This window comes from Xyrauchen texanus, chromosome 36 (genome assembly GCF_025860055.1).
Source record: "Xyrauchen texanus isolate HMW12.3.18 chromosome 36, RBS_HiC_50CHRs, whole genome shotgun sequence".
In the NCBI taxonomy this organism is placed as follows: domain Eukaryota; kingdom Metazoa; phylum Chordata; class Actinopteri; order Cypriniformes; family Catostomidae; genus Xyrauchen; species Xyrauchen texanus.
This window is the reverse complement of record NC_068311.1, coordinates 21,992,734-22,005,699: the sequence shown is the minus strand read 5'-3', so window position 1 is coordinate 22,005,699 and position 12,966 is coordinate 21,992,734. Positions and strand designations below refer to the sequence as shown.

General features: G+C 35.8%; 1 protein-coding gene across 2 annotated transcripts in view; it reads left to right on the top strand.

The window, feature by feature from the left end:
- dixdc1a (DIX domain containing 1a) overlaps window positions 1-12,966 on the top strand; it is a 29,340-nt gene that overhangs the window by 763 nt on the left and 15,611 nt on the right. The window contains exons 2-3 of one of the 2 annotated variants that reach the window (XM_052107776.1): window positions 6,239-6,351; window positions 6,433-6,587. In XM_052107776.1, the coding sequence (XP_051963736.1) occupies window positions 6,239-6,351; window positions 6,433-6,587 (268 nt within the window). Of the gene's footprint in view, window positions 1-6,238; window positions 6,352-6,432; window positions 6,588-10,256; window positions 10,420-12,966 lie in introns of those variants that run through there. The other variant, XM_052107777.1, reaches the window with a different exon arrangement.

Below are 12,966 nucleotides of genomic sequence, written 5' to 3'. Positions count from 1 at the left end.
AATATTGGGAGATTTTGTAGCTGTACGCTAATATTATAACAGTGTTATAACAGGTTTAATAAAGCGTGAGACAGGCTGAACTGAAGACATCACTGTTCTCTCACACAGAATTAAATCTGTGACCATAGCGCTTGATGTGTGGGTGTTGCTTGCCATTGTGAAATCTCCTGGCAACCAGGTTTCCCATCTGCCATCAGTTGACTTCACAGATGTCAAGCTGCAGATGTAAATTCAAATTCCAATCTGGATTTGAGTATGGACTATTTAGGTTATCTACTGTGTCGACAACTATATAGGTTTTTGTTACAGGTTTGGATTGATTAACTTGTAAAGAGGTCAAGTAAATGATTGGTGAGTGTTTGTTCTCACATATAAATTCATCATAAAATAGGCCACTAAAGCTGCTAATTTTTATATCAGTAATTTTGTTTTGAGTTATGTCAATGTTAATTTCAAATGTTATTAGAAAGCCTTTTAAGATATCTTTAATTTTCACTAGCTGTAATTGTATTGTTTTCATCAGGAATGGCTATTTTGTATTAATTACAATGTAATTATTGATATATATATATATATATATATATATAAAAACAAAGAAGTATATAACTGATATGTGAAACTGGAATTTCAAACAGTAAGAAATTAATTGTAGATATCTGTAATTGCGTTTTGAACTGGAGTGAATTACAGATCAATTCTATTAGTGAAAATGCCAGTCTGGTCTGGTGAAACTTACATTACCGTGGCAACATTTCTGCAAAAACTGAAATTACTTGCCTTGTTTCACATTTCGTTGCAGTTTCCCAGTGAAATGTCCAGCAGGGGGTGCCAAAAGCCAGTGAAAAGTTGTCATAATATTAATGGATGTTAGATGGTGATTTTAATGAGAAAAATCGTACCTCTCTAACCTAAAACTTTGACCTAAACCTAACCAACAGTGATCTAAAATAAAATTAGGTAAACAAAACAGATATCCTTACCCCTAAACCAACACCTAAACCTAACCGATAGTGTCCAAAAACAAGATGAGACATAAAAAGTATATTTTCTGAAGCAACCATGTAATTTTGTGTCAAGCTGTAAGGTAATCACATTGGATTAAGTGTGTAAATGAAGTTGAGTCTATGGAATGATATTCCGGACATTATTCAAAAGGAATTGCAAATTGTATTTGCAATTGCGTTTTCAATTTGTGGACGCATAAAATGTGACATAATCCAAACGCAATTGAAAATCGCGCATTACGGTTTGCATTTTCGCTTAAGCTTAACGCACAGTGACTGCCAGATTTCAAATGGAAAAGCAAAGTCCGTTTGCAACTGTGTTTCCTATATCTTACGAGTTTTGGCCCTGTCATATTTAAATAGCAATTTCAATTACCACGCCTGCTTTTTCACTTTCTCAGCGTCGCGTATGTAGCCAGCCAAAACTCAAATGGAATACTATTTGTTTTTATTTTTATTTTTTATTGCAATATTAACAAACAGAACAAGACGATACATACAAGAAATATAAACAATCTTTCAAAACAAAAGAGAAATTATGGTTCAGAATACATTAAGAGAGGAAATGTGAAAGAAATTTAAATATATTCAACAATAGTCTAAAAAGAAAAGAGAGTAAGAGAAGAAAGAGAAAAAAAGAAGAAGAGGGCACAAAAGAAAAAAACATTAAGAGAGAATATTAAACATGGCACTAATTCTGGATGTTTTCATTGCTTTCTTGTTAACATAAGTTGAAATTGTATTTAAATACATCTTCAATTCTTCTTTGAAAAAGCTAAAGTGGGGTTTACTTTTTATATATTTACATTTATGGATATGAAACTTTCCAATATATAAAAGAAGGTTTATACAAAAACATGCATTAATTAGATTCTTGTCTTTAACATAAAATCCAAAAAGAATGTGTCTATATGATAAAGAAAAGTTACATAAAACCTTTTGGACAATCAGAGCATCAATATTGTTCCAGAAAGACCGAGTAAAAAGACATTCCCAAAACAAATGATCAACAGTTTCAGAGGAGGCTTCACAAAAAGAGCAGGAAGTATCAATATCATTTCTAAATTTCTTTTAAAAAGTATTTAACTGGATAAAATCTATGAATAATTTTATAGGATATTTCTTTAACTTTATTAGTTAGAAAGAATTTCTGAGGAAGTGACCAAACATATGACCATTTAATATCATCAAAAAGGTTATTCCAATAAGAAATGGAGGAAGGAATTGAAGTAACAGGGTCCAAAAATAATGACCTAATTTTATAATTGGATTTATGTATTGAAAAACAAATAGAACCAACCACAGTAGATTCAGGGCTAGGGGAGAAACAGAAGTCACTGTAGCACTATTATTGTTTCTAAACAGCATACAGATTTCCAAAGAGATGGCCTTGAAAACTATATTAAATTCTTTACTAGATACTGGGAATTGGTATCCTGAAACAAAATCGAATAATTAAATAAATTACCTTCACTATCAAATAGCTGGTTTACTAATATCACCCCATTATTGAACCAGTTTTCAAGAAATAAAGATTTCCTCTTATGAAGAATATTACAGTTGTTCCAAATTAAAAAATTGTGTGGCTAGAAATTATGCTTGTAAATAAGTTTCCAAGCCATAAGCATCTGCTGATGATAATTGGAAAGTTTGACAGGAAGTTTACTAATTGAATAATTGCACATTAAAAGAAAATGTATACCTCCTAATTGAGAAAAAATATATCTTGGGATTATACTCCAAATAGAAGATTGATTGTGAAGGAAACGCTTAAGCCAATTAATTTTTAAGGTATTGTTAAGAGAATCAAAATCAATGAAATTTAAGCCACCTTTATTATAAGAATTCAAAATAACTGATTTTCTAATACTCAAATGGAATACTAATTCCCTTAGTATTTCCATTTCCGATGCCTTACACAGAAACCTGTCAATCAGGGTCAAGGGTGGGATTATGCTATGGGGCGTGTTTGTCTTGGGAAGTGACGTCACTCACAGTCGACGGTCAAGAGGTGATGCCCTGAACAGACGCCGGTTTATCAAATCAAATCAAATCAAATCACTTTATTGTCACACTACCATGTACACAAGTGCAACAGTAGGTGAAAGTCTTGTGTGCAGTTCCGAGCAACATAGCAGTCATGACAGTGACGAGACATATACCAATTACAATAAACAACATATTTACACAACACAATTTACATATCAAATGTACACATACTTACACAACACAATAATTATATACAATGTACAGTAAACAATACACACAATATACAATACAATAAGTAGGAGTATATGAAATATATATATATATCTATGAAGTAGTATATTGAGGAGAATATGTTGACAGTCCAGTGTGAGATTATAGATGAATAAAGTGCAGTGCTAATTATTGATCCTGATAGACTGTGAGTGATGTCACTTCCCAAGACAAACACGCTCCATACCATAATCCCACCCTTGACCCTGATTGACAGGTTTCTGTGTAAGGCATCGGAAATGGAAATACTAAGGGAATTAGTATTCCATTTGAGTTTTGGCTGGCTACATACGCGACGCTGAGAAAGTGAAAAAGCAGACGTGGTAATTGAAATTGCTATTTAAATATGACAGGGCCAAAACTCGTAAGATATGGGAAACACAGTTGCAAACGGACTTTGCTTTTCCATTTGAAATCTGGCAGTCACTGTGCGTTCGCTTAAACGAAAATGCAAACCGTAATGCGCAATTTGCAATTGCGTTTGGATTATGTCACATTTTATGCGTCCACAAATTGAAAACGCAATTGCAAATACAATTTGCAATTCCTTTTGAATAATGTCCGGAATATCATTCCATAGTAAATGAAGTTGAGTCTAATAATAGTGTTAAATGTATAGTGTTCAAATGATGCATTTTGGATAAGTCTTTCATATCATAACATAGCAGTGTGTGAGGAATAGTGAGGAAAATAAGTGTTTATAAATTCATAATCAGTCGTTGTAGTAAATAAAACGCACAATTGTTGTAGCGCCTGAACTGTGGCTAAACGTGGAATGCAGCATGTAAAAGTCACTTTGTAAAAATGCAGTTATAACAACGTTCATTCTATGAGACTGGGTTGGAAAATCCATTTACAGGTATCAAAAATTATGTTTTTTTTTTAGAATGGGTATTCCCACAATAATGAACTTGTTTTTGATATCTGTAAGTAAGGTTTTTACAAGCGCAAACCAAATTATGCCTACTGATATTAAAAATTGCATTTTCACTTGTAGTAATTCCATAGCTGATATCATGAATTAGCATTTTAACTAGTGAAAATGTTATTATAGATATCTATATTTCGGATCCTGTACATGATTAATAAAGGTCAAAAGAGCTTACCAACCTGCTTTTGACGTCAAAACGTAAACAGGCATGTGCACAACACTATGTGCAACTGTGCATAAACTTTTATGGTTATGATAAGGGTGGGGTAGGTGAAGGGGTGGGATTTAATGATAGGGATGAATTAATTTCTACTGTGATTAGGGTTCGGGGTGGGCTTTAGTGCTAGCGACCAATCAGGTAGCGGATAGTAAGAATCTGGTGGGGAGTCTGATTTCGGCAAAACACCAGTAAAGATTACATGCAATGCAAAATTGGATAAAGGATAAAGGAAACCCGTTCAAGGCATTTACATGACTTTGCACATTGTCTGCATATTAAAGGAATAGTTCACCCAAAAATTATAATTCTCTCATCATTTACTCGCCCTTATGTCTTCTCAAACTCATATGAGTTTCTTTCTTCTCCGCAACACAAACAAAGATATTTTAATGGCGGTATTATGTCTGTTTTTCACACAAAGCAGTAAATGGGGACCAAACTTTCATGCTCCAAAAAAGAACAAAGTCAGCATAAAGGTAATCCAAAAGACTTCAGTGGTTTAATCAATTTCTTCTGAAGCATTCCAAAAGTTTTTGAGTGAGAACAGACCAAAATGTAAAATTCATCTTGTCATTGTAGTCTCTAGGCACAATCATGACTTCAAGGTTGATTAAACTTCCTAGTGCTTGACGCATGTGCAGAGCTAGATAGCACTAAATAGCTTGAAATAATGAAACAAGGAGACTGCTAATGTCAAGATTTATACTGAAAATGGAGTAAAATTTTGGTCTGTTCTCACCCAAAATGGAATGTTTTAATTCGCTTCAGAAGACATGAATTAAGCCACTGGAGTCTTATGGATTATCTGTATACTGCCATTGTCATTTTAGAGCTTGAAAATTTGGTCATCTTTCACTTGCATTGTATGGATATATTCTCATTATATACCCATTTAAATATCTTCATTTGTGTTCAGCGGAAGAAAGAAAGTCATACGAGTTTAATACAACATAAGGGAGAGCATCATTTTTAGGTGGACTATTCCTTTAAGCCTAATCAGTTTAAAAAAAGGTGCACATAAAATGCTCTGTAAATTGACACTATAGCTTTTCGCTTGGGTTTTTATGACACAAATCCAGTTACTGCAGCTGTGTAAATCAACAAACCTATTGTCCACAATGCATTTGAATGACTGTATGGTGCAAAATGATCTTACATGAGCTGTTCAAATGAAGAGAATAAGATGTTTTATCTGGAGTGGATTGACATTGATACACATGTTCATCTGTACATAAATATTCAACACATGCAGCAATATGACACCTCTTAGAGGGCCATTCTGCTGTAATTTCAGGCTTGTGTATGCATTCTTAAAAGCTTAATCAAGTAGATGTAAACCTGCTTAATTGTCCTTATCAAAATGCCATTATCATTTATGCAAACGAGACTGGATTGATGATGCTAATCAACTGTGAGAGCTGCTGCGCCTTTCTGTTATTGTGTCACTGTCTTTATTTCTTTGTCTATGGCATTTCGTTTCTCAAAATATCATATTCCTGTGCCAGAAGAACAACCTGGGGTGTTGGAGTCTGAAGGAGTCTCTCTTTTCACCTCTACTGTTAACAGATTGGCTTAAGAATGATCTTGAAACTTGTATAAGTGTAGTTTGAAACTGAATATGATGGGAATGGTGCCAGTGACTTGTATCAGGAGTTTCCCTACATTTTAGTAACATGTAATTAAAGCAAACTTTGTAAACACAAAAGGCAGTCTTAGTCATCCAAGTGGTTACAGGCGTGACAATGGTAAACACAAGATGCTTGCTTTAAAGGCATCCAATTTGACATTTGTTATGAGTAATGGTTGATTATTTGTCCTCTGTAGTCTCAGTTCATCCAGTCCAACGCACTCACCCAAGGAGGAGCACATTATTGCCAAATCTGAAGAGCTGGGGGAATTAGTGGGGAATCATACGGATCAGCCAAAAAGCCTAACAGGTGAGGCATATGCCTTGCTTGGTCCTACACAATACATATGTGCCTTTCCTTGTTATAACTCCTTGAGTGTTTCTTTCACAGAGGATGCAGTGAAATCCTCAGCCACCGAGCCGTCTCCTGGTCCAGATCATGCTGTGAAAGAGGAGAGCAGCACATGGGAAGAGCAGCTATGTGCTCAGCAGGAACAGCTGGAGAAGGAGATGCAGGAGACAAGAAAAATGGTGTCAAGGCTTCAGGTGAGTGGTTCCTGCAAATGTATATATAATACTATGTAGGTTACCTATTCCGGGTTCTTCCCTGCCTTCAACCCAAGGTAGACCTCCAGCAGTCCCGTGACCCTACATACAGTAAGATAAGTGGGGATAGCAAATGGATGGTGTGATAGATGGATATATTGGCCTACAAGTTATTAATAAATTATATATACAGTATATGTAACTTGTACCTTAAACTCAAGACAACTTGCTACAATATAAATGTGAAAACACAGCTCAACCATCCTAACTTAATTACATAGTTGACCCTTGGTGGTTTAATTGTGTTTACATGTTTACTCAACAGATATACCGAAATGTGATGATATTGGAAATTTTTGTTTGGAGGATAAAATTACTTTTAAAAATTTTTAATTTTAAAACCCTGCATTTTAGAGGTTGTTTATATTTGCCATGTATTATTATCATGGAATTATTATCATTTTTAAATCTGATGAAAAACAGAAGGAATGGGAGACAGACCGATAGTATAAACAGTATTAGAACGGTTGGGAGAATATGGGCAAAGTGGGACAGTTAAGCTTGATACCCATTATGTCTGAGATCTGTCCCTCTTTACTAGAGGCATATTGGCAAAGTGGGACAGGGTGATACTGGTAAAATGGGACAATATATCAAGACATTTAAAGAGTATTTATGAGTTTATTATTAACTTACATAGCAATAATAATGATTAAAAGACAGTGTAGTGCAGCTCAATAGTGTATTTGTGAGTAGTGCCATGCAGTGCACAATGCAGCGTATTTACATGCTATTATCCCTTGGTTACTGTTCTTTACAGGTCAACACCTTTATTGTTCCAATAAATGAATTTAGATAAATTCATGACATTAAAGTTCCTATATGTAAGATTGACAACAAGCGTTTGAAATGGGTACTGCAGTCCAAATTCAAAATATTGGAGAGTTGTCTGCCGCGCCCCAGACTCGAAGCTCATGCGGGTTGCCAGTATGAGGACATGCAAATTAGCCAACTCAGCGTCAGTTTTTAGGATTTCTGGGCTTTAAGCTGGGCTCTCCTTCTTCTAAAGGTATCTCCAGTATTTATCCTTGTTTTACTATGCCTCTGGTCATGGTGGTGTTTAGATGAATGGCAGGGTTTTTTTTTCAGTCGGGTGGAATCTGTTATCTCTGATGAAGTTCGTTTGCATAGCTTCCATAGTTTGCCTGCAAACTTGTTTAAATCTGGCAACCCAGCGGTGTCGAAATACTATTGGTGAGTGGGCAGTAGGCGGGATTACACAGGCCAAAACATATTTGGTACTAGAAAGTCACTTGCAATTATATCAAACACAGTTGAAAGCTATTTGGTTCATTAAATGAAGCTTAACATCATCTTTGTGTTTGTTTTTTAGTTGCCACAGTATGCAGCTTTCTCTAGAAATTCATCAGTCAATCATTGTTTTGAGGAGTGAAGGCTATACAATACTTGAAATTGCAAAAAAAAAAAAAAAAAAACATTTCATACAAAGGTGTACACTACAGTCTTAAAGACAAAGGACAACTGGCTCTAACAAGGACAGAAAGAGATGTGGAGGGCCAGATGTACAATTAATTAAGAGGATCAGTACATTTAGTATCTAGTTTGAGAAATTGATGCCTCACATGTCCTCAGATGACAGCTTCACAGAATTTTTCCCGCTCAACATAAGTTTCATGTATAACAGTAAAGAGAAGACTCAGGAGTGCAGGCCTTATGGGAAGAATTGCAAAGAAAAAGCCACTTTTGAAACAGAAAAACAAAAAGAAAAGGTTAGAATGAGCAAAGAAACGCAGACATTGGACAACAGATAATGGAAAAGAGTGTTATAGATCTTAACCCCATTAAGATTTTGTGGGATCAGCTAGACTGTAAGAAATGAGAAGTGCCCGACAAGACAGACACATCTATGGCAAGTGCTACAGGAAGTGTGGGGTGAAATGTCACCTGAGTATTTGGACAAACTGACAGCTAGATTGCCAAGGATCTGCAAAGTTGTCACTGCTGCACGTGGAGGATTTTTTGATGAGAATTCTTTGAAATAGTTTCAGACGTTCCGATTTTTTTTTTCAAATAGTAATAGTAATTTTTTTTTACGTTATTAATGTCCTGACTATACATTGTGATCAGCTGAATGCCGCTTTGTTGAATAAAAGTACCAATTTCTCTCCATAAGAGCAAAATCTGTACATTATTCCAAACTTTTGGCCACCAGTTTACTTCAAAGTACATCAAAGACAATTATTTGTCAAAGTTTAGCTTTTTAAAAATGTTATTATTATTATTATTTTTTAAACCAAAGTGTCAGTTCTTGCAATAATGCTACATTATGCTTACAGTAAAACCAGAGGAAGACAAAGCATTTTGTTATCTATTATTTATCTCAGACATCAAACATCAAAATTCTATTTCTCTGTAAGGTATGGCGGAGGATCAGTGGCTTTAACAGATTCCCGAACAAACAAGAACTTACTGTTAAAAACCCCCCCTAATTACTGAAATAGCGCCAACCAGCTTCACAAGCACAATAAATGTATTGACAAAGAGACAATGAACTATTGACAGAGAACCGCATGTGACATCCGCATGCTCACCACGTGCTTATCGTGTGGACAGGAAGGGGAAACTTTGAACGTAACAATGTGTGTGTGTGTGTTTTTCAGTTAAACACAGAACTGCATATTGCTAATGAAATACGTGTAATCCCTGTATGTTGTGTATTTCTGAGGTATATCAAACTCAGTTAGAACTGTTTCAGTTGTGTGTTTTAAACTCTGAGGCCTCATATTTAATAGCCTCAGTGTATATTCCCTTATTAAGTGTACCAAATATACTTTTCTTGGTATCAAATTAAACCTTACAATTTGGCCTAGCTAAATTCGAATATAAGATCTTCAGTAGAATGATATTACGTTATGTTTTGCCATCTTTTGAGTCATTCAGCCCAAAATCTCTTACCGTCATAAACCCAGCCAGAAACATGCAAATGAGCCGTGATCGGAACAAAGGAATCATTCTCCTGCCCAGAGTAATGGAGGCCTTTACGACCTCCAAAGGAATGTTCAGAGAAGTGCTGACCCTCCCTTCATTCTCTTACTGAGAAAGAGAAATGAACCCTGTTAATCCTATATATATATTCTATATATCCATGTGATAAATATTGACATGTATCTAATGTGCCATCTCACATTTTCCCTTAAATGTGCTTGATCTATGTTTTCTTGCAAACTAATGGGTTAATGTTTCAGACTTTGCATACTATGGTTAACCAAAATCATATGTGTGGCATATTTGGTCTCTATAACTTGGTATTTTGAAGATTGAAATGACTGTGTACATGATATGTCGATAACAACAGCATATTAGTATTACCAGTATGTTTCCTATTTTCTTTCTTGCACATGCAATGGGCAATTTTACAACAAAGAGCAATAAACCAAATTCTCGCCTAGAACTCAAACCCTTCTTATTGGTCGAGCCAATGAGAGGTGGGACCTGTTTCCCGAGGGTATAAAATTGCTGCGCCCACTTCCTCTCTCTCTTATCTTACCAACTCTTATCCTCTCTCTTAGCTCGCTCTTAGCCCTGTCGCATCTCTTGCCCTCTGAGCCTTGTGCTCTCTCACTCTCTCGCTGAATCATGCCACACTAGAAGGCCCCAAGGACTCCCAAGCATGTGCCAGGCTACGGCCTCGACTGCCCATTCACCAAGATCCTCTGACTCTCACTGGTTCTCTCTCATCAAGACAACATCATCAAAGATCAACTGGAGCCTCAACAAATTGCATCAGGACAGTTTAATTCAAATGGGACATGCAAGTATCAAACTTAGTCTCATTATTTGATACATTAAGTATCCTTAACCCCTTTCTAAAAAGGGCGTGTCAGAACTAATATGATGGTTTGCTCAGGCTGTTGATCTGCTGAACTTCAAACAATGCTATAACTTCTTGCCTTCCTGTATTCTGCTTCAGCCCTCTTTCCCTTGGTAAACTGTATGAATGTATGTATATGTATGTTAGAGTAGTTTAAATGTTTAGTCTAGTTAATAAAGTCTTGTTCATGTCACATGTAAAGTTGTCTGTGTCTCAAGCTCATATCTAAAGTCACTAATCATAGATTTTGACTACTTGCTCTTAATACTTAGTAAGAAAGACATTTCCCTTGCCCCGAAATGTACATTTCTATTAATTAATTAATTAATAACCAAAATTGAGTGTTCACGGGATGAACCGAGTATTTGGTTGTAATGTTAATGTAGCTACATCAAGTTAACCCGATTAACTGATCCAAATATTCATAATTGATTATAACAAGTTATGATTGATTATTAATATTTCATAGAGCTGATTCGCTACCTAATGGTGGAAGAATATAGAGCTGATTCGCTACATAATGGTGGAGAATGATGCGGGCATGATTAAACAAAGGTTATGAGCTTTAACCACTGTCAATTTAAAAGTGTGCATTGAATAATTCCGGTCAGAATAGGACATGACATGTGAAACGGCATTTGCTTCACTAGTTGCTGGCTTGTTTGGATGCGGCTAAAGTGATGGCTTGAATTGACATCTCTACTGTAATTGAAAGAGTCTTAACACATTTAAGCATATTTTCAAAAGGTATCAGTGTACTGAGTAATATGATTTTAGCTGAAGAAACCCTAATTTCAGTATTAAAGTGTAAGTCTGTTTTGATCGAAGGAATCTCAGCTCAGCGGCATGTAAACTGTACCAGAATTGATTGCTTAACCTGTTTCTGATGAAGAAATCTCAGTACAGTGTTATATAAATGTAGATTTGGGTGATGCTCCCTTTTCACAGTATAAAGGCCTTACAAATTATAGTTAGATTGATGTCCTTCATCTAAACTTTATCTGTGCATCTAAAAGGCTTAGCTTCCTGGTGATCAAACCTGTGTTTCACTCACTGAAACTCTGAAGTGCATTGGTTCCCATGACAACGACTTGTCACAGGAAGTGCTCACTCCAGATAGCACGTGTTTCCTTCCGACGCCATTTTGTAAACAAACCAGCCTAGATGGCTAAGCTAACCCAACTTAGCAGCCCCTTAGCTTAGGCTAAGCTAACTAATAGCTTCAACAGTTAGCTGCTAGCATAATTTACATGAAGCCTTTATCTACAGCTTGTGTGCATGCAGAGTGAAGTGATCTAAACCATTTTCCTTTAACCCCATCTCTGGTTTCTGAATTTTCACTTTCTCTTTCCTTAACTTTAATTCTTCTCATCTAACTTCACCTGCACCTTTCAGGTGCATCCCTTACTGAACGCTGTTCAGCTAAATTTGCAGTTACTTTGTTAATTAAATCTAAAAACTTAATTACATGTAAACTGTTTAGATAGAGAATAATTTTTATAGTTATTGGGAACTTTCAATGGCACGTTGACTAAACTTTATAGAGGGACAAACACATTGTGTGGTCTTGAACACGCAACAGCTGTGACCAACTATAGAATGATGCCCAAAGCAAATCTAATTGTTAATCATCAGTGCTATTGATTATTCCCAATACAAGGTTATTCTGCTATTTTAATCACTTCAAGTCTTTTTATTATTTTTACTAATAATAGAAGTCAGCTATTAATTTTCCCATTTAACCCTCTTGGTTTAGTGTGGTTTTATTTCCCCATAAAACTGCAAAAGTAACTAGCCATACTTTTCTTCTTGATTTTGTGTTTATTTGCAACAAGTTGCTTAAATTTTATGAGCCAGCTACACTAGTAATCTAGACGATTTCTACCGCATAATTTTGAGCACCACTAATAGACACAATCTAATAGGAAAGCTCTTTTCTTCCTCTTTCTTTCTCTTCTTCATGTGTTCAAAGATCAAGCCTGTTGTATGCTATCAGTAAGTGCTGATAAATAATTTGACCCAAAGAAACATCTTAAGTCATTTATTAAATCTAGGCTTACGCTCTTTTAGCAAAGCCACTCAGATCCACACAAACCTGAGCACCCTGCTATTTGCAGCTAAGATAGTAATAATCAGGAACACATTTCAATTGTTAACCACACCTAGCAAAACCTAGCTGTACATTATACACCTTGCTGTCTCACTTTGCCTTTAGCTCCAAATTCTGTTTGATCTTGCATTAGTCTCTTGCCCTTACTCTCACCAGAAGTGTGCCAAAATGTTGCAGATGCTTAGCCTAACTGCCCAGATGGCAGGCCAAAAGGACTGGCTAGGTGTTTTGAGGAACACCCTTTTATCCATGGCTGCTGACGACCTTCAGCAACAGAACAAAAAGCAACTGGAAAACAAGGAAAAGAACTAATGACAGACGACTCAAACCAGAGGTATGAGCACAAATATCTGACTGAGGTTATCGTCCTGGCCCAC